The sequence below is a fragment of the Actinia tenebrosa genome, unplaced genomic scaffold (assembly GCF_029948245.1).
Source record: "Actinia tenebrosa isolate PJP-AT-01 unplaced genomic scaffold, QUT_ActTen_1.0 PGA_scaffold5__44_contigs__length_20552954, whole genome shotgun sequence".
Lineage (NCBI taxonomy): Eukaryota > Metazoa > Cnidaria > Anthozoa > Actiniaria > Actiniidae > Actinia > Actinia tenebrosa.
Genome location: NW_028292582.1, coordinates 14,779,150 through 14,805,419, shown reverse-complemented (window position 1 = coordinate 14,805,419; position 26,270 = coordinate 14,779,150). Strand labels below are relative to the sequence as shown.

The 26,270-nt window shown below is 39.3% G+C and overlaps 3 protein-coding genes across 3 annotated transcripts in view; 1 reads left to right on the top strand and 2 right to left on the bottom strand.

Annotated features, from left to right (window-relative positions):
- The window catches only part of LOC116294003 (uncharacterized), a 51,878-nt gene extending 45,620 nt beyond the window's left edge, over positions 1-6,258 (bottom strand). The window contains exon 1 of the mRNA XM_031701525.2: positions 5,973-6,258. Coding sequence (XP_031557385.2) covers positions 5,973-6,179 — 207 coding nt within the window. The 5' untranslated portion in view covers positions 6,180-6,258. The remainder of the gene's footprint in view (positions 1-5,972) is intronic.
- A 93-nt stretch (positions 6,259-6,351) lies between these two features.
- Positions 6,352-22,515, top strand: LOC116294026 (uncharacterized). Its single transcript, XM_089037478.1, has 10 exons — positions 6,352-6,476; positions 6,644-7,031; positions 10,300-10,478; positions 10,630-10,878; positions 12,136-12,384; positions 12,888-13,107; positions 13,728-14,046; positions 14,734-20,392; positions 20,497-21,102; positions 21,652-22,515. The coding sequence occupies exons 2-10, from the start codon at positions 6,680-6,682 to the stop codon at positions 22,033-22,035; spliced, it is 8,217 nt and encodes a 2,738-aa protein (XP_088893604.1). The 5' UTR covers positions 6,352-6,476; positions 6,644-6,679; the 3' UTR covers positions 22,036-22,515.
- A 565-nt stretch (positions 22,516-23,080) lies between these two features.
- Positions 23,081-26,270, bottom strand: part of LOC116293934 (putative phospholipid-transporting ATPase IM) — a 29,388-nt gene continuing 26,198 nt past the window's right edge. Inside the window, exons 34-35 of the mRNA XM_089037479.1 lie at positions 25,801-26,046; positions 23,081-24,978 (exon numbers count right to left, since the gene is read on the bottom strand). Of these exons, the coding sequence (XP_088893605.1) occupies positions 24,526-24,978; positions 25,801-26,046 (699 nt within the window). The 3' untranslated portion in view covers positions 23,081-24,525. The remainder of the gene's footprint in view (positions 24,979-25,800; positions 26,047-26,270) is intronic.

Sequence of the window (26,270 nt, the reverse complement as noted above, 5' to 3'; positions counted from 1 at the left end):
AAGCGGTGGGTATAACGCGTTTCCCTCACGTATGGATTCATATATTACAGGGAACAAGTTCCCTTCTAGAGGCTCATTACCGTCAAAGTGCTGATGGTCATGTGGTTATAGACAGTATTCCTTTGATTTTCTATGCTATTTATGCAAACACTCCCGGTGTCATCTACTCTTATCTGCAGCTTTACCTTTCCGTGGCAATCAGCAACCATGTGGAAAGTCCAAACGGAAAGATTCTCGGCGCTATTCGTTGGCGGCTCTACTGAGAAATGCGTGGGCTCTCTGTTGTTCGTCTTCGCGCGCATGGGTTGCAATACTCCATTGTCGTCACAGAAACGAAATCCTACATTCGCACTGCTAACGGCCCCCAAAGAAATGCTGCATAATATCAATTTCTTTCCTGAGTAATTCAAATTCACGGACATGCCCGTGACATCAACCCAAGATGCCTGGGTGTATTTTTTCTCGCCTGTGTAAGTCGTATAAACACAATCTACTCCAGTTACGTAGGGGTTGTTCATCGCCATATATAATAGCTTAGACCAACGCTTGCAGCTGCTACGCCGGCCTTTAGTAAGTTATGGTCATATTCCTCGGGTATCGTAGGCAGGACCTTCTTTTGGGCTGTGGGCTTGGGAATTGGTCTTTCTGCGTGTACCTTCTTTGGCTTCTCCACGAAGTGAGGAATGTTCCTAAGAGTGTCAGAGTTCACGTCATTCACCCCAAACTTCATATCCTTAGTAGCTCGTTGAAGTTTGTTGTTGTATCCTACTACAGAACCAGTATTTATAGATAAATTACTAGGCATTAACCAACAACCCGGGGCTACTGCATAGTCCAACCTCGCCTTAGAATTTTGTATAGCTAGTTGGTAACGCTGTACGCCCTTGCTAATGTCACCCTCCAAGATTGAACTTTCGAATAAGATCAAGGCTTCGGCTCGCGTCTCTTCTGCGGCGCCAGTATTCCCCACTATACTCGATCGGGTGTTTACCTGAGCTCCAAGGATGGAATACACGTAAGCTTCTATGCTGCGGTTCAAACGGGCAAGGCCGGCTTTGGTTAGTCCTTTACCTTCTGGGGGTATGAAATTAAGATATTGCTTTGTTTGCTCGTCGTTGGTAATTTTGATAATCAGTGGATTAGCCCCTGCATACTTACCGCCCTCGTCTTTGAACAAAGGTCCGTCTCTAACTTCCTTAGTGGCCTTAGCGTTTGGTTCAAAGAAGGTGCTACTGTCGTGAGTTTCTTTGTGATACCCAGTGTTCCATCGTAGATTCAACGCATGAACTTCCTTATCACTTAGCTCGTGTCCACCAATCCCCCAATAAGCCCAAATATGCCCCAGACCATTGTTAGCGCCGGCAGTGCATCGGAAATCCTTCCCTACAACGTCAAACTCCTTACAAAGTCTGTCATAAGCCGGCACGCTGTATTTATTATCTCTTGGATAAAACGTGGCATCTCCCGGCAGCGCAATAACACCCATTTCATGCAGTATTCTTCTAACCGTGAAGTGAAAATGAAACATAAATATTGAATTCTTCATCAAGCTTGCGCTTACACCACAGCCGCTAGTGGCACACCAAACTGCAAAGTTTAGTTGCTGCGGCCAATAACGCATGTTAGGACCGCTTAACCATTCATGAGATTCCTTAGCGGTGGTATGATTAATGGGTACGTCTTTGAAGATATCCCGCACCTTTAACGGAAAGGAATGCTTGTTAGAAATCCGCATGTTCAGCGTTAGGTCCAAGCTTGGGTGTTTATCAAATGAAACTGCGGGTATCGGATAAGTACTGGTACCAAGCAATAATTCCTTTGACCAACCTTGCGCGGGCTTATGTTCAACATATGTTGGCTTAGGCTTATGTTCAACATAACCAGAATTCTTCAGTTGATCGTCTATCTGATTAACCAGCGTAGGTTTCAAATCCTCATTACTGTACATTCTGGAGCCGTTATAGTAAATACCATCGGGCCTTCTTTCGAACTTACTAGCATCCGCGTGCGGAAACATCTTCCTAAATGCTCTCCAATTCCAGTAATCTCGATTATCGTGATGTGGCTGCTCCTCAATATCATTCCCAAAAGCGTCGTACATTAGTATATATAATGGATGTTATACCATCAGCGCCTCCACTTTATCCTGAACTTCCTAAGGAACCTAACGAATTAAACGCCGAAAACTTCAGGCTTAATAAAGCGAACTTAATCCTGGCTTACTTGGAAGGGCAGGCAAAACACTATGAAAAAGTTAGAAAAAAGTACGTCAGAGCCCGGAGTACGCTACATAAGATTTCGATAACTTCAGGGTCCATATCTGTTGTGTTAACGGGCTCCGGCGTTGCTACTTCGCTTACTGGACCCGGAATAGTCGTTGGCGTTCCTTTGGCCAGCGTTGGGGCAGCCTGTGGTATTATTTCGGCTGTTGCTACGGGCATTATGAAACAGTTGTCAAGCAAAATATCAAAACACGACACGACAATAGCTCTGTCAAGGGCTAAAGTAAATACGATCACTGACCTTGTCTCAAAGGCTTTGCGTGACAGAAAGATAGACGACGTAGAATTCTCGCTTATCTTAGCCGAAGAGGAAAAGTACGAGAAATTAAAGACGGACATAAGGAATAAAAAAACAGTCGTAAGAGATCTTTCCGAGGAATCTCGCAAAAAGATCTACCAGGAGGCAAAAGAAGAGCTTCAAAGAAAGCTTGCTCAGTAAACATCTGCTTTGAAAAAAGCAAGACAGGATTCTATTTGCATATTGAACGCCGGCTGTCTGGTTCATATGCAAATTAATTTCACAAATCTATTTCACAAATGTGAAACGTTTTCACAAATGTGAAAGAAAATTGTGAAGGTTTTGATTGGCTGAAAACATATGACGTAATCGTTCACTATCTTCTTGGAATCCATCCTAACAGGGGGTGGTTGGGGTCTATCTTGTAAAATATTTCGTAAATTACGTCAGGGTAATAAGGAATATCCTTATCCAGCCGACAAAACATCCACTCGGCTCTGCTCATATCAGAAACCTCGGGAATAGACTTACCGGTAATTTCAGACAAAAGATAGGGAATAGCTTTGTAATATTTCCCTAGTTTTAATTTTTTCAATGTCTTCCGTAGACTTTGTGGGGTTGGCTCTTCTAAATGGTCTATGATTTTCTTCTTTACTTCGTTGTCTAAATATACCGGTCGATAACCTTGGATATGACTCATCCAGTCCCTAAAGTATTTTATTCTTTTGTATGGCGTCTTCTTACGACCTCCGTTGGAATAATATTGTTTCCTGGTAGCACAAGGCACGGCATTACGAATATTTTTACCGCACTCGTAACACTGTGCTGACGTGTCGTCTTCTATTTGCATTTTCTTACCACAACAAATATACTTATTTGGTTTAGTAGGTACAAACTTGGGTTTCAAGCACTTTACACAGAAATCATAAACAAACTCTTTACAATCTTCGCACTCCATATATAGACTAACATATTTGCGCTGTTGCCCCCAACCACACTTGGAGTGGGTTGTTTCCGTAGGTGGATTTTTGACACGGGTCTTGCCCGTGTTGAGATTGCGCTGGAACCCCCATTCCCTATACTACTTTGCAGTCTACGGCTTTTTTTTTACAGCGGGGCGAGTCCAAGTGCTAAGCTATAGCCAGACGATTGTGGAAAACCAGGAATCCGAATAGAGTTAGATGCGTAGGCGCCTGCTGCCGACAAGCCTGCGACAAACTGTTTCTTATCCTAGAGAAGCTAATAATAGGAAAAAATATGAAGGATGGTGACGAAATGCAAAACATCGGATTAGAAAATAAGAGACTGTTGTAAGAGTGGACGGTTATATTTTTGTGACTCACGCGGTAAGGAATGCGGAATTTGGAATCAACTCTTCCAGAACTAAGAAAGAAAAAAAAAAAAAAAAAAAGGAAAAGGATGTCTAATTTAAATGTAAATATAAATTTGATCTGCAATATCTCGAGTACGAATTACTTTAGCCCTGATGATGCACTAGTAGTGCGAAAACTCGGTAAAAATAAAAATACGTGGTAGAAACAAATTATATCGATATCGTAGTTTAAAAGAAGTTAAAAGGTATAAGTTACATAAGAGTGTAATGTCAGACTCGGTGAAGTGAAGACACTAATTTACGGCTGCATGCATGGCTAGAGTGACCACAGTAAATCCGTGATAAACACTAAATACTAAATAGTACAAAATAGTGCTAGTTAAACAATAGAAAACAATGGAATTTGCATGAAATTGTGCTATTTAGTATTACTAAAGTTTCACGGATTTACTGTGGTCACTCTAGTGTATGTACGGCTTCATAGGATCCTTGATAAACTCTTTATTAAAGAATCTATTGATCGATGTAGTGCGCCAGCATTCAATGGATGATTTCCACAAACCTTTGTTCTAATAAAATTGAATGCGTGGTAACTGACGAAGACATTTAGCTAAAGACAGTGGAACATCTTGGATAAATGTTTTTTTCATTTATTTTTAACTGGCAGTAAGCAATGCAACAAGTTAAATCAAATCCATTTTGGTTTAGGTTTTTGTCACGAACCGCACAAACGCATGTTGGCGCCATTTCGCAACACCAGCTTCCAAATGACGTGAGCGACTATTAAAATCACTTAATTTAATTAATCAGCACAATCTTATGTTGTTCAAGCACATGCACACCTCACTTCTTCGAACAAAAACTTGCAAAGCTGGTTGTAAACAAAACAACTGACAGGGTCTGACAATAGGTATGTTTTGCGTCATTCGCTGTTATTGAAAGACTTGGAAAAAATCATATCAAAATATTTGTGTGCTTTACAGCTACGAAAATATCCACATAAAATTGTCTCCAGGACAACGCTTAAGCACGAAGAATGTGTGGCATCTGAGATTGCGCAATGAATGTTAACTCCCTGACTCAAATCAAATACCTAAATCGATTTATTCTAATGCCAAAGCTTGCGAAGCTTAAATTCTATAGTTTGGTTAATACTTTCACTTTGCATCAAATATTTTTGTATAAGTTCAGAAACACTAGAAAGTTTTTCGTGCGTAGTTGTCAATATTGAAACAGCCTTTGGCATATTTCACGCCAGAACAAGAGCTGTTTATTTTCTTTGCGGTTCCTACGGAGAAAGGGAGCTGTCAGAACATGTTAAGATTATCAAGACCTTGGACTGACGGTTTAATGAGAACTGCAGTGGAATAGCTCTGGAATCAATATATATTATTAGATAAGCCGATATATCTCTAGAGACTTAAAAAAAATAATCTGTTATTGCGTTTTGTTGGCAGTTAGAGATCTTTCCTTCTTCATGCGTGAGTTTGCATGCATTTAACAAAAAAGGTTCCAAAAATTATTTCAAAGAAATGAAAGTGAAATTGTAGAAACAGGTCTTTTGGTATTTTTCAAATATCTATCTTTCTATATATATCATTCATAAATATTTATGCGTAACATATAAATTACGAAAAGAAGCCGTTTGGTTAATTGCGCGGAACAAATTGCATTCTTCTTTTTGTTATTCAGAAAACGATATCAAATACTTACTGAAGATTATATCAGAGAATTCTAAGAATCGTGTAATAAATGGTGCATGCATCGCATTAATGAATATATTCAAAACTAACTTGTCAATTTTTTTACTACCCCCTCCCCTCCATGATACAACTTGTCACACCACAACAATCAGTCATTAGTATTTTTTACAGTACATAATATTTTTCAAAAGTTTTTACATTCCATCGTAGAAATGAAATGGTGTTGTTAAAATCAAAGAAATTTGGAGCGAAGTTCGTAATATTACAGAGTTCTGGTGTAAAACGTCTGTGCGCCTGCAATACGCTTTGAGCATGTTTTGAAGTTAGAGGGATGTAAGCCCTTCTGGAAAGGATATGAGATTGGGTATTTTTGGTTTGAAGTTCTCAAATAAAACTACTTAAAGTTAAATACTCACGAGCATGTGAATTTCGTGTCCTTGGCTTTCCGTAGAGTGAGAACCACGGGCTGTGTGGATTGCCACTTGGTAGGAGTAGGTACACGATCTCCCCAAGTCAAATGACAATTTTGTAGAACTGTCTCGTAGGGATGGAATCTTGTAGGTGCTTACTAGAACAACTCCTTGCAGGAGAAAAAATAAATAAAAGTTATGAAACCAAGGCATAGTGTCTTGGAATCTTAGCAGTCAGTAGACTGTTCAAAAACTGCTCGTTGCAGCTACGAGATTTTGCTAAACTGAAACGCGACCGGAAGAGGTGTCAGCATTTGCATTAATGAGCCAAGATAATAACGCCCACAGAAAGGGATGACAATTTACGTAATTCTTTCATTTGTCAAAATACTGATTGCCACATTTCTTAACAACAAACAGATCCGGAATTTCTACATTACTTTGGAAGAACTGGAAGGTGACTGAAATCTTGTCCATTAGCCGAAAAGCAAGAAATTCTTTTACTAAACGGTAAATCTATTTTGATTTTAATTCATAATTTTGATAATGCAAATCAGATCTCTGTATGCGATGCTCATTGACTTGTATTTTCATAGCGAGTTGTGGTCTCTAAAAAATGAAAACATCGTAGAAGGCTAATTTTTAATGCTAGTTTAATATTTTTGGATTTATTTTAGCTTCGTGCAGCCGAATTTCTCGTGTAACTGCACAAAATGTTAGCACAACATTGTTTAGTGTTACTGCTGCTGTTTGTTATGCTTCTTCACGATGGTGAAGCCTGGAGAAGGCGTCGTAGACGACGAAGACCACCGCCATGTCCTCCTCGTAATTGTCAAGTTGGTCCATGGTCGGCATGGTCAGCATGCTCGCACCGATGTGGTAACGCTGGGACGCAGTACAGGACAAGAGCCAAGACACGTCCTGAAGCCTGTCCGGGAGGAAAATGTCCCTTTCATTTTAGAGAAGTTGGAAACTGTAACAGAAATGCTTGTCAAAACGGAGGGACACCTTTATCGGGCCGATGCGGTTGTAGGACCGGATATACGGGAACATGCTGCGAGCGAGGTACGAACTGATATTCATACATGTAAAATATAGTATTATATTTTATAGCTCCTGCAAGTTTTATTCAAATTTTTATGTTTTATCTAAGACATTACTTTTCTTTTTTATAATATTGAAACGCGACACATATTTTTGCTCATGTATTTTCTGTATGTCCATATCACAAAACGTTTATCACCAAGTGACATAGAAAATATAATGTTAGACTAGAGTGGCAGTATCAGTAATTGACATTAATTTAATCTATTTTATAACTGATTAATTGTGACTTTTGTGCAGACTTATATCCCCGATATATCTCATGTCGACGTCAACTCTTTATTGGAACATTTATTAAATGTTGTGTTACAAAACCTTGGCGGATTGGTTTGGACATGATTAACGATAACAAAAAAAAAATTCTTTCTATAACTTGAAACTTTATGAATGTCATTTATCTTCAAAATTTTGATTACACGGGTGTCTGAGAAAAGTGTATGGGGTCAATGGGCAATGAAGTATGTTGCGTTATATTGAAGTCACGCGACGAAATTGATAATGTAAACGTTCAAAGATGAGAATATGTAAACGTGCCTTTAGCTTTAGTTATCCAAGCTGAGATTCGCTGAGATGACATTGAAACTCCATTTATACTCGCTTATGACTCACGTGTTGTAATCATGCGTGACGCGTGACGTTTCATTCCGTTACAGCGCGAGTAAATTGTTTTTACCGTTGACTTGTCGAGACTGGCGTAAGAATTTCCTATAAGGTTTAAAAAACAGACTTCCGTTTAACGTGCTCGTTTGACGGTACGTGGTAAGCTAACACCGGAAGTCGATTAACTGACGTTGTGTTTCAGCAAATGTCATAAATATATTTTAACCAAATCAGCAAAATAACAATTAAGAAATTAAGTAGGCGCATCCGATGTTTAATATATCGTTACGGCTAATGCACAGAAATATAATCAACGATTCCTTATTGAATGCACGGCTATTCAAGTACGTAAATTTTCTAAACATCTTCACGTAATGCAATGGACCCTTCTCAAGATTATCTTGGATGCGAAGCTAGCGTGGAAATACAAAAGAAATGTGATTTCTTGTGTATTTTCATGTTAGCCTTGCATCCACGATAATCTTGAGAAGGGTCCATTTTAATCCTGCCAGAGCTGGAACCCAATTTTACGGCTTTCAATATGATTCTTTTTTTCGAAAATAAGTTCAACGTCATCCTGCAAGATTCAAAGGCTCCCCCACCCTTTTTCGGAGCCCGTGAGTCCCTTGAACAAACTTAACAGTGCCCGAAAAGAAAGCAATGCGCAACTCAGTATTGAGTTTGTTTCTCTGGCACTAATGTAGACAACATTACACAAACATGCCTAAAGTCACTAAAATAGCTGCTTCTTTTTAACAAAATTTGAAGCTTACAAAGTTGCATTTGATCTAAAATTCCGGCGCATTTGTCCCCAAAATCGATTGAGATCCTGAACTTTCTAGTTTTTTGTTCGGCTTCAAAGAAGAGTGAAAAGAGATTAAAATTTATTTTGCATTCCACATGTGCGCAGTTCTTTATTTAACATTTCTAAACTGTGTCTTCTCGTAGTTATTGAAAATAAAATTGGTCAAATATTTTAGATAGAATATTGAGATAGTACAGCTAGTGTTCTTGTAAGGCTAGAGAGAAGGCATTTAAACCCGTGAAAAAAAAAAAAAAAAAACTAGTAAACGTGTAATGTCAAATAGACACAAAAGAAAACGATGGAATTAGGGTCTACTAAAGTGTATTAGGCAAATCGACCAAATAAGGTTCGTTGACGTGACAGACGACCAAACGAACGACTTTGATGACTCCTTGTCAATCAGACCATAATTTAATGAATCGTGGACCTATCTTGATTGAAAGTTGTCATTTACGAACGCGATTGCCCAACAATTTTCTGGCGGTGGCAAAGTTTTTCCAAAGGATGGTAATAAAGAATAAAATAATAATAATAATAATATAAAAATTCATCCGTGTAGGAAAATCCCCTTAGCATTATTCCACAGGGGCATTAGTTAAAGGTTGTTTTTTATGCATACTCATCTCTTTTACCAGTGGAGAGTGCTTTTGTTTATTGTTAAAACTTCTTCACTTAGTGACGTAGGATCGCTGAGACGGTGATGAAACGTGTTTAGACACACGTTGAGTTTGGTTACAAACATTTCTTTAGATTACGAGAACAACACAAATCGTCAATTAGATTAATTTCCAGAAATGAGTTGTTTCTTGTTTTCGAAAAACTTTTTTTCTGATGTTGAGAAAAATCAGAACTTTTCGATAATAGAAAAGTAAAGGTGCTCTATCCAGTGCTGGTATTGTTTTTCGCTCAGTTTAATTTTAACTAATTTTTACGCATTTTCCGGCGCCATTTTGGCTAAGGGTCTATTATTTCAAGACTTATCACCTTGATGCTAAACAGCGATACAAGGACCGTAGAGGCAGGGGTGGGGACGGGGGTGGGGAGGGGGGAGGGGGGCCTTTTAGCCCAAATAAGAGGGTCGTAAAAGTAAACTTGGAGATATCACCCCTTTTTGAATCGATCAGGGACCAATCACTGAGGCTCGAGTTGAATATAAGGGGTCATTCAAGAAAACGTGAATGAATGGAACAGTTCTACTCTATTGCTTTTCTAGGGTTTCTCTCCGGATTCTTAAGTCAGTATTTTTCTTTAGCTCTGCAAAAATCTTGAGGTTGTACTTTAAACCTAGCCTGCGTTGCTTTGCGGTCTGCGGTGTTGCGAGAAACGCAGGCAACTCTAAACAGTAATTATCCTGGTGGGATAATATCCGCGAAGCCAATCTTCAATTTTATCACAAGAATTTCAGTACAAAACTTTTCTTATTGAGTGTTTTCATGGCGGCCATGATGTTGCAGGCCAAAACATGCATCTTTGAATAAATTTTCTCTCTTTGGGAAATTCAAATTTAAACTTTTTAATTTAACTTCTTTAATTTTAATTGTTATAGTTTTAATCGTTTTCATTTTAATTGTTTTAATTTCTATTTCTTTTTAATTTAAATTTTTTTTTTCATTTTCATTTTAGTTTTAATTTTTATTCTTCTTTTAAGTTAATTAATTATAAATATAAGAAAGATCGGAAGGTAGCCATATTATTTTTCGAGCAAAAACAGTATTTTTCCTGCATTACAGCATCGATGCCGTAAAGCTTCCTCATCGGAATACAGTCTTTACCTTAAAATAAAATAATGCCAAACAAAGTTTTAAAAGATGATTTTCATTTCAGATGTCGACGAGTGTTTAAATAGACCCTGTCAGCATACTTGTATCAATACCTTTGGTAGCTACACATGTCGATGTCGTGCTTGCTACACTAAAGTTGGTACGCGTTGTGATCTACGACAGTGCAGCATTGGAGGTCGTTGCTATGCATATGGTACAAAGAACCCTAGCAACGCATGCCAGGTATATTCTAATATGTAATTATCTATGTTCCTTTCAGAGCCTTTGTTTCGTTTGATCAGCGGTAACAGTAAACGATCCGCTCATGCGCACTAAAATCCCCAGTTTTTATTACACGTGTTACTTACTTGCCTTTTTCGTTCAAATCCAACAGGATTGCAACAGCGCAAACAAAGTAGCCTGGACCAATAACAACGCTCTTCCGTGTAGTGATGGTAACTTGTGTACACGAGCAGACCACTGTGTTAATGGACGATGTGTAGGCACACCCTTCACGTGTTTATCATGTGAACGGTGCAACGGGAACACGTGTACAGTCAAGCCAGGTTTCTGTACTATTACTGTGAATGGAATAAAAAAATGTTTCAGCCATACTGCCTTGAGACCAGGATTTCCTTGCCAGGTATTTGTCTATATGATTAGATGTTTTGTATCGTGTCCAAGTTTTCTATCTTTTTTTTTTTTTTCAAATTTGAGGGTTACTTAGCATAATCACCAAAACAAACAAACAAACAAACAAAGACAACAACAAACAAAAAAACAAAGACAAAGCAAAAACAAAAACAAAAACAAATCAAATTCTACCAAACCCTGAAAAAACCTTCCCGGTGATCTAAATTTTCAAATTCAGCCCATGAAGTTAGGGCATGGCAAACTCATAAATCGAATCGGAGCTTGTAGCTACTAAGGTCTTTTGGGGAGAAACAGAAAAGCAGAAAATACATAGTCGAAATCTCTCGAATCAAGGAAGAAACTTAAGAAACTCAGCTCGCATGTTATGGTTGGTCCTGGAATTAACCTAGACCCCAGAGGTGAGTGTACTACTTCTACGCGAGCCTTGGCAATGTTTGTCATCTTTTGCTACCAAAAGATCGAATGCTTGACTATAAATTTGCTTAAATTGGTTGCTAGTAAAGGCAAAAGAAGTCGGATGCATCATACGCCTAATTTGAAAATGCTCTGTATGCTAGAATCAACATGTGAGTTGTAAGCATAGGATATTGAATGTATTAGTATGAGTGAAAGTGGACCAAATTGGAGTATACAAGTATATATACTGAATTTGCTTACGGCCACCATTAAAAGGAGATAACTAGCTAAAAACTAGTCACGGTGAGCTGCGTAGGTGTTTCTAATGAAACAATAATGAAAAAAAGGTAAATTTAACACCGTGAAAAGTTGAAAAAAAAACGTCCTGACGTTTCGGACGCTAGTCCTTCGTCGGAGTAAAAGAGCACACTATTAAAAGGAGAGAACACTATTAAAGGGTTTAATATTTCAACAGTAAACTTTCTCCCAAATAAACTTGCCGTTCGTGTGGCCTTCTACTTAATATATTCATTCATATTTGGTAAGCTTACCTTATCTGGAAGTCAGCATAGATATCTTTTTGGTAATGTTTCCGCCATTTAAAGCTTTAAAATGTCGAAAATATGCATCAAAACTTGCAGATATTACAGCGAAGAAACACTTGGAATTTGTCCGCCATCTTGAATTTGGCTTAGAAACCTGGCCTTTGACATAGGAATCCCAAAACGTCTAAAACCACAGGGATCCCAAGCGAACGACAATATAAATTTGGTTGGATAATTGAAATTTTCGGTCATTGTATTGAAACATGAAAATGTTCAAACGTTTTTTTTACTTGTTTCTTTAACAGCAATGTAATAGTAATAATCCCCACCAATGGACAAGTAACAACAACCTTCCCTGCAGTGACAACAGCGTCAAGACCAAAGATGATCGTTGTGTCAACGGTGCATGTCGTGGTACACCTTACTCATGCCTCCCATGTGAAACCAATGATGGAAGAGGTTGTCCTTTAAAAAATGGTCACTGTGTTATTCAGCATAATGGGGCGAGGACTTGCTTTGGGAATCAACAACTGAAGCCAGGGAATCCTTGCCAGGTTTGTTGGTTCTTTAAAAGCACTCAAAAAAGTAGAAATCTGAGATAGGCTAATGAGCAAACAAAGAAACAGAAAAACAAACAAATACATTTGTCGCCACAAATGTTATAAACAAAACTTTAACAAAGAAATGTCTAGTTCAAAATACGTAAATATTACAAAATTAAACGAACAAAATGCTCACCGAACCCAACAAACAAGCATAGATACAACAAATGCACAAAAAACAAAAAACCGGCAGCTGAAGTAAAGACACAGACAGACAGACAAATAAAAAAGCAACTTGCAAATAAATAAAAACAAACGGAAAAACAAACGAAATAAAGGCTAATGAAATAAAAACAAAAACAAAACTTTCCTCGTGTAAATTAGCAAATTACGTTTTACTCAAATTTATAAATATAGAACTTAACATCACAATGTTTTATGATCAAATTTATAAAAGGAATCTTCTTATTCGTACTCCAATTTTTGACAAATTTATTTTTCTCTTAAAAAAACAGTGGTGTAACCCATCCTCTAGCACGAGTACCTGGACTAACAGAAATCGAGTATCATGTGATGATGGTAACAAATGCACCCGATCAGACACGTGTACCAATGGTCATTGTACTGGTACAGCATTTACTTGTAACTCACACTGCCAGACGTGTAATGGTCGTGACTGCAGTCAAAAAACTGGATTTGGGTTTGTCAATGGAAAATGTACTTGCAAGATAGGAGGTATGAAAAAAAAGTGATTTGATCAATCATATCACACACACAAAATAACCCAAAACAATGCATTAAGAAGTGGATTTTCTAGGGAAAAGACAGGTTTTTTTTACTATATTTAAAATCAAGAGTAAAAATGACCACTCGTTCGATTTCAAACTGAATTGCACGACACGAAGTTGGATTACCATTATGTATTAATCATGATTTTGATAATAATAGAGTGCAAATAATATACCCGTGAAATAGTTAGATGAAATAGGAGATAGTTAGTGCTTAATTAGACAAGACATAGGAATTCAGTGAGGCATGACAAGGGCACGGGTGTTTATTAAAGTGACAGCTCATTACGCAATTGAATAGATACGAAAATGCGAACATGTAAAATTATATGAAGGAAAAGCATCTACAATAAAATATTGTTTCAGTTTTTGTTAGTGTGTTTAAAAATATTTAAAAATACGAGTAACACACATGCACTAGTTAACCCGTCACGGCTTTCCTATTTCTTTAACTAATTAGATTTAGGCAACCAATAGCACAAAGTTAGTAATTAGTTAGCTAGCTATCTATTTCACGGGTATATTATTTGCACTCTAAAACTTGTGATAACTTACTTTCAATTCTAGGCAGGGATTATAATCATCAGCAGTTAAATCCTTCCCAACAATGTCAGTGGTGTGATCTGTACGATGCCTCAAGCAAGTCAACAGGAACTTGGACAAACCGTCCCAGTGTACCTTGCGACGACAAGAAAACATGCACCAAAAAAGACATGTGTACTCGAGGACGATGCGTTGGTCAGCCTTACAGCTGTCAATCATCTTACCCAAGCACAAGCTGTATTAGTACGTCTGTGTGTTTAGGTAATGGAAGATGTAAGGATATTTACAGGTCTGCAGGGACTATCTGTAAAGCTGCAAAGGATATCTGTGACCAACCAGAAAGGTGAGCCACTCTGTTCATGTTATATCTATGTTAGCGACTGCTCATATCTATGTTAGCGACTGTCATTTAAAATATGTGCTAATATAGACCCCTTGTGTTGATTTCCCTAGAGGAATTTTTCAGGGGGACAAAGCAATAGGCCGTCTTTTCTTATGCAAAACAAAACAAAACAAAACAAAACAAAACAAAACAAAACAAAACAAAACAAAACGAAACAAAACAAAACAAAACAAAACAAAACAAAACAAAACGAAAAAACAAAAAAACAAAAACAAAAAAAACAAAAAAATTCCATCGTTTTGCCCACCAGAACAATTCCTCTAGGGACTCAGTCAAAGAGTTTTATAAGGTTTTTATTTAAAACAATAAGAACAGGCTGCAAATGACTTATTTTCACCTTAGTGCAATAAACAAACTGCTAATTTATGCGGTAATAGAACTGAAGTAATCAAATCCTTGGACATTCCCCAAAATTTGGCAAAAGAAGTTGCAAAAACCATGAGTTGCTTTTTCATTGTTTTCCATTGCTTTTGCTTTGGGCTTTTGAATGATAGACCTATAGTAGCGACGCAAAAAGGAATGCAGGGATTCTAATATCCTTTGGCTAGGTTATTAATATATTACTAATTAAGGAAGGAAAATTATAAGATGCCAATGGCAAACAGTATTTTTTATTAACATTTGCAGATGTGATGGTCGACTTGGTTCATGCCCTGCAGCGGTTACAGATCCCATAACAATTACAACTGGTACAGTTGACTTTCAGAACTCGGCTTACACTTCCTCTGCCTCGTACCAACACAACACCAATGTCCTCTACTTTAAGGTCAATAGTTTCAGCATCAGCTGCGGACGTATGACATTCAAATGGTATTTACTAGACGGTTCATCTGCTTGCAATACTGCCACAAGCACCAAAGGACAGCTGTCAAATACCAACACAAAGCAGTCAATTACTGGGTTGACACTCCAAGACACTAAAACCTACAAGCTAGCGATACAAGCAGTGGACATGAGAGGAGGCACACGACCATTAGTATGTACCAGTGCTATAACCATAGACACGTCTGTCCCACAAAATGGCTGGGTACGAGATGGTTCTACAGCAGATATCGACTACCAGTCTACTAAAACCATAACAGCAAACTGGGGAGGGTTTACAATTAGAAACGGTGTCCAAAAATACGATTGGAAAGTCAGTTACGTTGCTATTGGTGGTAGTAACACGGTGGAACTTCTATCCTTGACAAGTACCGGAGTAAGTACCAGTGCCTCCAAGGTCTTTAGTAATATTGCTGATGGATCAAGAATCAAAGTGCTTGTTAGAGCGTATACCAAGGCAGGCCTCTATAGTGAACGCACAAGTGACGGAGTAGTTGTGGATTTGTCTAAGCCAATAGCAGCAAGAGTTTATGATGGTTCTCAAACAGGTGTTGATGTTACGTATGCTAAATGGACCAACACATTCAGTGTTAACTGGGCTGCCTTTACAGACCCTCACAGTGGAATTTTGTACTATGAATGGGCTGTTAAACGAGATGGAGCTGGCCTGATAACAGCTTACATGAAAACTGCATTGAACCGCTCTAGTTCAGCTTCTGGACTCAATTTGGTTTCAGGAGAACGTTATTGTGCTGTTGTAAAAGGTTACAATAAGGCTAAACTGTTTATAGAATCATCATCGAACTGCGTTCTGATAGACCGTGATCCTCCGCTTGCAGGAAGTGTAAACGATGGCGATGCAAATGACATCCAGCATCAGTCCAATGGTACAACTATATCAGCTAACTGGAATGGCTTTAGTGACGGCAGCAAAGGTAGTGGTATTGTAGGATATCAGTACAAGATCACTGACAGTAGGAATAATGATGTCATAAGATGGACTTCAGTTGGAATGAAAACATCAATAAGCCATAGTGGACTCTCCCTTATAAGTGGAGTAAAGTACTTTGTTACTGTCAAAGCAGTTGACGCTGTTGGCCTAGCAACCGAAGTAAAGAGTAATGGAGTCATAGTGGATACAACACGACCTGTGTTTACAGGCGAAGTGAAGGTTAGAGGAGTCAAAGACTTCATCAATTCAACTGCGTGTGTGTATGTATCAAGTAAAACTAATCTACAAGTAACTTGGAACGGGTTTTCGGATGGTCATAGTGGGCTGAATCACTACGAATGGGCAGTCATTCCAGCATCAAGAAATGTTACTGCTAGAGATTTTACGCGAGTATCTGGATCAAGTTTGACAACAACTGCATCGTTCTCAGGTCTCACCATGGCAGATGGAAGTACGTACCGTGTGGTAATACGTGCCTACAACAGAGCTCTTCTTTATAAAGACGCTTCTTCTGTTCTTGTCATCCCCGATTCTTCCCCGCCACAAGCTGGAGTTGTGTCTGATGGCTCAAATGCTGGCTCAGATTATGATTACCAAGAAAGCCTTGTATATGTCAAAGCAACATGGACAGCATTCAAAGAACCTCACACTGGCGTCAGACAATATTACTATGCTGTTGGAAGCTGTATCCAAGGCAACTATCACGTGACGGGTAATAGTTTCATTAAGGCGACGCCAGCATCATCTACGTCATTCTTTCTTCAAAACATTAATCTAGTCAACGGCCAGCGATACTGCACCAAAGTCAAAGCACAGAACATGGCTGGACTCTTCAGCAAAGAGGTTTCTTCTGATGGCTTTATGGTTGATGTTACAGTTCCTGTTACTCGTGAAGCACGAGTGATCGATGGTGTGACACAGACAGATATTGATTATCAGAGTAACGTGACAGAGATGTCAGCAAGTTGGGAAGGCGTTAGCGATCCTGAATCAGGTATCAAATACTATGAATATGGCATCAGTAGGAACCGAGCTGGCGTTCCAGATGTTGCCTCATTCAAGAAAAATGGCTTACAGACAAATGCTCGTGCGACTGGGCTATTCTTACACGAAGATGTGTACTATTTTATAGTTTGTGCAGTTAACAATGCTGGTCTAAGAAACTGTTTAAGTTCGGATGGTGTTTTTATCGACACTACACCACCAAACAAGGGAATTGTCAACGATGGAGTCCTCGAACCAGATCTAAAATATCAGTCCTCGTTGACCAGCATGGCTGCAAACTGGGAAGGAATATGGGATTTAGAAAGTCAGATAGAGAGATTTGAATGGGCAATCAAAGACAACGTCAGTGGTAATGCAGCACTTCCCTTTACCGATGTGGGTCTTGCTACACATGTTAAAAACGACAACCCTCTTACGCTGATAAACGGACGAACCTATCAAGTACACTTGAAGATCTATAATCATGCTGGAGCAGTAAGGCAAATCACCTCAGATGGTGTCACCGTTGATAACACTGCTCCACAACCAAGCATTATATATCCAGGATCTCCTGGCAACACTGATTGGACTTATAACAGGAATGACAACACCTTCTACACCTCAAAAATATCCGACATTTTTGTGTACTGGGATGCATTTGCCGAGCCAGAAAGCGAAGTGTGGTTCTACAAATGGGCCATTGGTACCTCAAAATGTGGAACACAAGTACAGCCACTCATTAATATTGGTGGATCGACAACTGCGAATACTTCGATGTCCGATTTGAACCTTCGGCAAGGCGTTAAGTATTATGTTACTGTGACTGCACGAAACAAGGCTGACTTATTGTCTCGCAGTTGTTCAGATGCGATGCTAATGGACAATACACCGCCTAATGCTGGCTCGGTTAACGTTGGCCGTGCAGACGAACATCAGAAGTACGTTGGATCTGAGATAGTTCATATTTATTGGAACGACTTTACAGACCATGAAAGCGGTGTTGATTTTTGCAATATTTATGTGACAAATACTTCATCGACCATTTTTATCAACAAAGTGCTGAACATGTCAACTGGGATGACCAGCGTGTCGAATAGAGTGTTTGTACCTGGACAGGAATACAAGGCCCTTGTTAAATGTTTCAACAATGCACAACTGTTTTCATCTCATTCATCCAACTCTTTTATAATCGATGTATCAGCACCTGTACCTCAAGGGCCGGTTTCTGCTGGGTATTCGCGTGATGACACCATGCAGTATCAAGCTGTCAACAATAGCATCACCATCACCTGGCAACCTTTCAATGACCAGGAAAGTCCAATAAAAGAATATTGGATAGCGGTGGGAACTTCGCCTTTAGGAGACAATGTTGTACCCATGTCAAACAATCGTTTGTCAACAGAGTCAATAAGAACTGACTTAAATCTGGCCCAAGGCGTTATCTACTATATCACTGTTTATGGAGTGAATGCTGCAGGTTTGAATGCTACTCTTCAAGCTCTTCCTCTACGTATTGACGTCACTCCCGCTATATCATCTGATGTAAACATAAAGGATGGATCGGGTGGTGAGGATTGGGATTTCTTCAGCCCAAAGGAACCAGTTAGTGGACACTGGGAAGAGGTATCTGACCCCGAGAGTGGCATAGTCAAAAGTGAATACTGCTTAGGACTCATGCCCTTGGGATGTCAAATCCAAGATATGGTTGATATAGGGAACAAAACATCGTTTACCTGCAGAGAATGCAAGGTCAATCCAGGAGAACGAGTTTATCTTACAGTTCAACTTACCAATGGTGCTGGGTTATCAGTGACTCAAGCGTCCAATGGGATGCTTCTTGACTCGACTCCGCCTGTAACTAGCAAACTCATCGATGGTGATGACCCTTCTGGTAATGACGTCGATACCGCATTGTTTGGCTGGATTGTTACGGTGACGTGGCAAGGCGTTGAAGACAGAGAGAGTGGTGTAAAGCAATGCAAGTGGAGCATAGTAGACTATGAAGACAAAGAACTGTTTTCCGTAAACATATCTGGGCCATTCAAACTGGGGCAAAAGCAAAGTTTGTCTGCTAAACAAGCCTACAGCTCTTTGCCATTTAATGCCAGTCGCTTGTACTATAACATGATCGAATGTAGCAATGGTGCAAGACTAAATGCTGTGTCTCGTTCTGATGGATTCCGTGTCGTGTCTGAGTGGCCCATACCTGCTTCTGTTCGGGACGGGTATGCGAAGAAAAAAGATCTTGATTACATTACAAGCACAAAAGACGTTGGGGCAAACTGGGACGCCTTCAAAGCTGATCAACACGACCCTGTCATTCAATACATGTGGGCGATAGGAACAGCGCCTGGTAGTGAAGATGTGATGAAGTACAAGAGTGCAGGATTGAGTCTACACGATAAGGTAACCTTGGCAGCTGATGAACCTGACCTTGACGTACTAAATACGGGACAGAAGTATTACATCACAGTCAAAGCAGTATCTGCTAGTGAAATGACCTCAACTCGATCATCTAATGGTTTTACTGTAGACATTACACCACCAGTCAAATCAGATGTTGACGTCACATTCGTTGTTTCTGACCAATCAGCAGGCAAGGTCGATTTGCGCATTGATTGGTCAGGTGTTAGTGACAACGAGAGTGACATAATGGATTCAGAATACTGTGTTGGAACAACACCTGGTAACTGTTTAACAGAAAGGTATTCTGTTGGGCGTGAAACTATAGCGGTACTGTCGTCATTTACACCGATTTCATTAGCCAATTACTACGCTTTGGTGATCGTGCGAAACAAGGCAGGTCTTGCTTCAGTCTTGACGTCGAGAAAAATAATCATAGATACATCACCTCCGTCACGTGGTCAAGTGATTGACGGGACTGGACGTGATGTAGATTTCATGAACGTAACGAACACTATGTCCTCTCAGTGGGCGGGGTTTGAAGACAGGGATACAAATGTCAAGAACTGCACGTGGAAGTTGATACAGCAATCTGTTTCAAGTGATGGGTCTTATTTCGGTAATGACAGTATAGTGTTTGAAGAAACAGTCAGCTCACGAGGAAGTGAAACTCGTCATGGATTAAGCCTCAGTCCTGGATCTCGGTACCTGAACCAGATCACCTGTGCTAATCGAGACGGTTTTACTGTTACATCGGTGTCCAATGGTGTCATTATTGATGTTACTCCACCCACATCAGGAACTGTAGTTGATGGAGATGATGTCTCCAACGACATCGATTTCATGTCTGGAGGCACTGAAGTCAAAACAATATGGCGTGGATTCAAGGATGACGAAAGTGGTATTATGGGTTATCGATGGGCATTAGGAACCTCTCCTGGGAAAGATGACGTCATTGGATTCCGTGACGTAGGCAAGCAAAGACAAGGGTTTGCAGCAAATGTTAGTCTCTCTCCCATTGGCGCATATTATGTTACTGTAGAAGCAAAGAATCAAGCAGGGATGACGTCACAGGGATGGTCTGATGGGTTCGTGGTTGACGTCACTCCTCCTGAAATTTCGAAGGTAAAGAAAGAAGTACTTTCTCAACTTATAATCTGGATTTTCTTCCATATGTTTGTATTTCCATTTTAGGAAGATTTTTGATTTAATATTTTTCTTTTCTTTAGCTCACACGTGGTAGCAAAGCTTGGATTGGCCCTGACGATAGGATCTCTGCAACCTGGCAGTCACGTGATCCGGAGAGCTCGGTTAAGAACACTGAATACTGTGTTGGTACCACCCCAAATGGATGTCAAATCCAACCAATGAAATCACTTCCTACAAACAGTACACAAGTAACGTGTACTGAGTGCAAATTGACTCATTCAGTCAAATATTACGTGACGATAAGAGTATGGAATCAAGCTGGGCTCTATTCTATCGACACAACTGAGGGAGTCCAGGCTGACTTGACCCCACCCCTCCCCGGACAGGTTATACTTCGTGATGACGTCATCTCATGTTTACGAAACTGTACTCTATTAACCAACGTCAGTGGCTTCATCGACCCAGAAAGTGGTTTGGGTATTTGTCAGTTTGCGATACGTACGAACAGTTCACAGTATGTCGTACCCTTTACTAACTTCACTCAGCTTACATATGTCCAAGCCAGTGGTCTTACTCTCATGCCAGGTCAGCGGTACTACACTATTGTAAGATGCGTTAATAATGCTGGACTTTCTACAAACGCCACCTCTGATGGTGTCTTGGTTGATGTGACTCCACCGAAGAAGGTAAGATTTACAGTAATGATCATTCATTAGGGACTTTAAGATTTGCAAAATCTAAGACGGCGACATTGTCAGTAAAGTCAACTCATCCACAGGGAAGACAGACTTTGAAGGCGCGAAACCCCAAAGTGAAGTTGTTTACACTTCCGGTAGACGTCGCTGTCGCAGATTTTGCAAATCTTAAAGTCCATATTAACTGAGTTAAGTGTGCAGTCTAGTGTAAAGCTTTCTGATTTGTTGCTTCGTGTCTTTTCTGTTACAATAAAGATTTCTTGTCTGAGCTACTTCGTTGGGCTTTCCATAATAATTTCAATAATTTTCAAGGAATGACACGTGGAAAACAATTGCCCCAATAGACCTTTTCCGAATTGGCTTGGATGACCACCAAACAAGGGTTTGAAGTCGAGACTGAACTGAATTCTTTTATTCATCAAGTTCAATCTCGACTTGAAATTGTTTTGTGAGTCATGACAAGCAAATATTCGGGAATGGTCTATTACAAGGCAAATACGTTACCGAAAACACTTAAAGTCTAATATTTCTCTTTCCCAGGGTGTAGTGATCGTCAGTCCTGACCGAACACACGATGTCTACGGCATCCACTCCAGTTGTCATCTTTACAACTCAACAATGCGCATTCATTGGTCAGGTTTTCAGGACACCGAGTCTAGCATCACTGGATTCCGAGTCGCAATTGGCAGACAACCAAATTCCACAAACGTTTTATCATTTGTGGACGTTGGAATAAACACTGGGTATACCGTAGATATAGGCAAAGCTCAGAACGTGTTTTCTGATGACATTGTATATGTGATGGTCGAGGCAACTAATGCAGCAGGCCTGGTCACCAAGGCGGTATCGGCGCCCACGAGACTTGTGTCAGCGGAGAGTGACCTATACCAAGTGGAAGGAGATTTCTTCTGCTTGGATGTTTGATAGAGGATTCATTTGTATATAAATCATGCATACACACGCAAACGACGAAGCTTTAGAAACCTTAGTATGGACACATGACAACAGGCTTATTACCAGGCTCAGTAATTGTCTGGTTGGAATACCTGTGTTACGATTCTTCTTTCTTCAGCCTGGTAAGCCCGAGCATGACGTAGGACTACACCAGGGGAAAACAGCTACGTATGGTAACAAACCGTTATTTTGAAAAAAACAAAAAAATCCTCAAAAAATGAAAAAAAAGATTGGCTGATTTTCCGTGCATGCGCAGAACGCTTTTCCAGAGTAAAGTCTATTTTTAGAGTATTTAGAAATTTAGTTAAGCTAAATTTAGTAATTTAGTAGAGTACGTAGACACCCATCCACTTTGTGTAACATTACTCCAAAGGTGCAAGTTTGAGTATAAAACGCTTAGTCTTGTTTAGAGTATTAAATAAGCTAAAAGAGAAAAAACCATTCTTTCAATCTTACAATTTTATCATACTTGTGTCTCATATAGACTCTTTTAATAAATCCCATATTGCTCTTTTTTTCCAGAGCTTGAGATCAAATTCACTTTTTCAATAGGACGTTTGCATGATGGCGTCATTGATCTCTACTACCAGACTCTCTTGCACACTTTAATTAGACCCTATTATCGTACTATTCTCATGAAGGAATAAAAATTTAAATAATAAAGAAAAGTCAAATGAACCCATTACGCAAACGTTCTATGTCATTAAAAAACACAGGGGAAAAGCATTGTGGGATTTATCTAAAGGATCTATATATGAGTCAGTTTGTCCACTGCGCACCTTACGAGAAAAATATCATATGCCCTTTTTCTCGTATGGGGTGTAGTGGGTTAACAGACTGACATTTCAAAAATAGCTCAAGCTCAATGTGGTATCATAACATGCGCCTGAAGACCAAATCAATGAGGTTTAAAAAACAAATGACCACACCCTCGCTGGTCTAGAGTTTTGCGCCTTTCCCCCTTCTTCGTAACACCGCAGACCGCCGAGCAAAAGATAGCAGTCTCACAGCCATATTTCTTTAGAAATGATTTAATTTCAGTGTTTTATAAAAATACATAAAAGTACGGTAATTTATTCTGGTCATAGAAAAATCAGATTATCTTGCACATACTAGTCCTGCTAGCTTCCCTTTCGTTTCTGTTCTACATTGACAAAAAAATACAAATATACGTATACCAAGGACTGCAGACCAAATTAGTGAGGTTTACAGGTTTAAGTATAAACAAATAGCGATCATGGACTAGTGAGTTGGTGTATAAGGTAAGATATCAAAATGACAGACGAATGTCGAACACTCTGTAGGAAGGTTAACTACAGTAGTCCTGTGGGACAGCAATATCGTACCCAGAGCCTGCATTTCTTTTGGCCTGCGGCGAAAAACGACGATTCTGATATAATCCACTTTTTGGCGCATGCGCAATTTTCCGGTAGTGAATTATAATAAATGAAAATCATGCTTTAAAGTCGGTAACATATTATTTTAATTTTTGGCAAGTCTTTGAGCGCATGCACTTATACCGGAAGACAAAGAAATCCTGGTCCCAAAAAATGGAATATGCCAGAGCCCTCGTTCTTTGCCGCAGACAAGAAGAAACGCAGGCTCTGGGTACGAGATTGGTGAAAAGAATGCACCAGTTTTGCATTTGATTCATTTGCGAAGGCTTAGAAGTCAGCTATTCAGAACCTTGCCTGGTGTTCGGTTAATAAAGGGTGCCCAAACAATCCATATATATGTGATCAAAAGGGAGCCAAAATGTCGGCATGCATTCTAAAGACTGACGTCGGATGTTCGTAATTTATCAATAAAAATAGGTGGGTCAATCACACCAAATTAGGCGTTACTGTCATAAGAAAACTCGGCCCTGTTCCACACATCGGTGATTTTTGTAGTATATGGGAAAAAATTTTGGCACCCATGATTAGCTAAGGGCGTTCGCTTAATAGAGGTACCACTATATTAACCATTTTTAAACGGACGCCATCTTGGAAATATGCCCCCTAAAACAGTCTCACAATGTCTCTGAAATGTCAACTCCATCCAGTTTTTCCTCAACCTTGGAAGGCCTAATATCTTAGTTTCCTATATGTTGAACACTCACACATAAATTGTTCTAGGCTTAGACTTGTTCTCAGCTTATTAACCTCCAACACGCCATTACTAAGTGGTTACATATGCTAGGATTGAACTGTTTTTATAAAATTAATTGTCTATTGCTAATGAAAAAATTAGATTTCACAATTATTTATATCCCTAAATTTGTATTTTTATGAGCCTTCCCCGCAGGCCGCTATGTGGTTTGAGATTTTCTTGACTATTCCTTAGGCGGGGTTAGCTAAGGTGGCTTCAACTCGCAAACTTCCATCTATAGCCACAGGGATCCCATTCGAAAAAGATACAGATAGTTTGAACGCGAAGCCTTTGGATAGACGCCAAATTTGTTAAGATGATACCCGGCAACTAACTACGATTTACTTTAAACTTTTTCCTAAAAAAGGACTTAGGTGTCATGACAATTTTACCAAACCCTTCTTGGTGTGAAAATGCGTAGTTCGTTCGAACAGATTTTCTTCGCAGGTTTATCTTCGGTCGGAATTCTTTCGGCCTTAACCTTGTGGGTTCCCTGTTTTGCTCCTTTCGTCTGACAGCATCGCTGTACCGAGGACTCACTTCTGCACGCACGAAATTCGTCGCTATTGACGGAAGAGTTGTTACTATGGTAACGAGGACTAAATACAACCAGAACATAGGGTTCCCAAACACATGGTATTGCACTCCATGGTAATGCATTTGAGGGTAATAGGAGAAGACGAATTCGGAGTAGAAGGCGAAATAGAAAATGAAATAGAATAGAATGCTTCCCCAGGTGAAAAAGTGATTAATCCAAGTCCAGTATTGAGTCATTAAACAAATCTAAAAATAAGACCATGCGGAGAAAACATTAGCAAAAAAAGACATTTTGAGAAAAAAAAATTACTATGAAATTCTTTTCTCTGAAAAAGTATCTACCTCGACTGATCTTAAATTGCCCTTTTCAACTCCTTGGATTGCTAGTAGGTGTTTTAGGATTTTCACTGATTCAAAATTTAGCTCGATTTTCTCCTCTGAAAGATTCGAGAAGTCACGAGCCAGTGGATCCTTACGCACATGCGCGAATGTCAAACGCGAGATTGCTGCACTGCGCATACTCAAACAGTTGGCTACAGCGGTCAAAATCAAGTATATTTTTGAGACTGACGATAATACTGATATTATCATATTTGTAACCGCACTGTATAATAAGGCCTACATTGATAACAGTATTTTTTGTAAATTAGCTGAAGGAGTCACCTTATTTAAATAAAGACATCTATATAACTATCTGACCAACTCTTTTTCATAACCTTATTTACGAATGATTAGATGAATTCCTAAGAAAAGCCACTTCAGTGCTACGGTGTGTGGTGCTGTGTACATACTGTAAGTTACTATAAAACCCCCCTAACATTGATGAAGGAATTAACTTGAATAAATTAAGGTTTATCTATCTACTCAAACCGCTCTCTCTCTCTCTCTCTCATATATATATCAAATACATTCTTTATAGACCTTTTCTGAACTAGCGAACACGGTGCATTGTGGTCTAGCTTCTGTACAAACATCATGCCTTATATGGTGTTGTTTGTACTTAATCTAGACCACAATGCATCCTGTTTATCGAACTCGGAAAAGGCCTATGGTGATGTTGAAACCTACCTCAATATTGACCACTATAACAAGCGCCGCTGCAACAGCAGTCCCAAAGAACTTGACACTCTCAGTATCCTTGCCATCAACATCTACAGTCTTATGAAACGTACCATAAGCCATAAAGAACAACCCCATGGATGTCAGAGTACCATATATCAAACTATAGCAAAATACTTTTTTGTTGAACAACATGTTCTTTTGGCCGGGGATGTAGAGCTTGGGATATTTCGCACAGCTTTTGTCACTGACGTCCTGCAGAAGAGTTAAAGATATGACATTAGGATATTATTTGCATATTAATAAGATAGTAAGGACCCTTTTAAATCTGACGTCAAATTTATTTTTCTGAAAATTGTTTGAAAAGAATGAAATTGAAAAGAATAAATTTGACGACCAACGTGGAAAATGAAGCGTTGTGGGACGAAAACAATCCAAAAGCTTTGGGAAATCTAAAAGTTTATGCATAAAGTTTTATG

What these genes read in the sequence shown, in the direction of transcription:
- LOC116294026 (XM_089037478.1), top strand. Translation starts at nt 6,680, where the DNA reads ATGTTAGCACAACATTGTTTAGTGTTACTGCTGCTGTTTGTTATGCTT. An exon ending in GACCAGGATTTCCTTGCCAG is followed by an intron (nt 10,879 to 12,135) that starts GTATTTGTCTAT and finishes TTTCTTTAACAG; the next exon opens with CAATGTAATAGTAATAATCC. An exon ending in ATGTACTTGCAAGATAGGAG is followed by an intron (nt 13,108 to 13,727) that starts GTATGAAAAAAA and finishes TTTCAATTCTAG; the next exon opens with GCAGGGATTATAATCATCAG.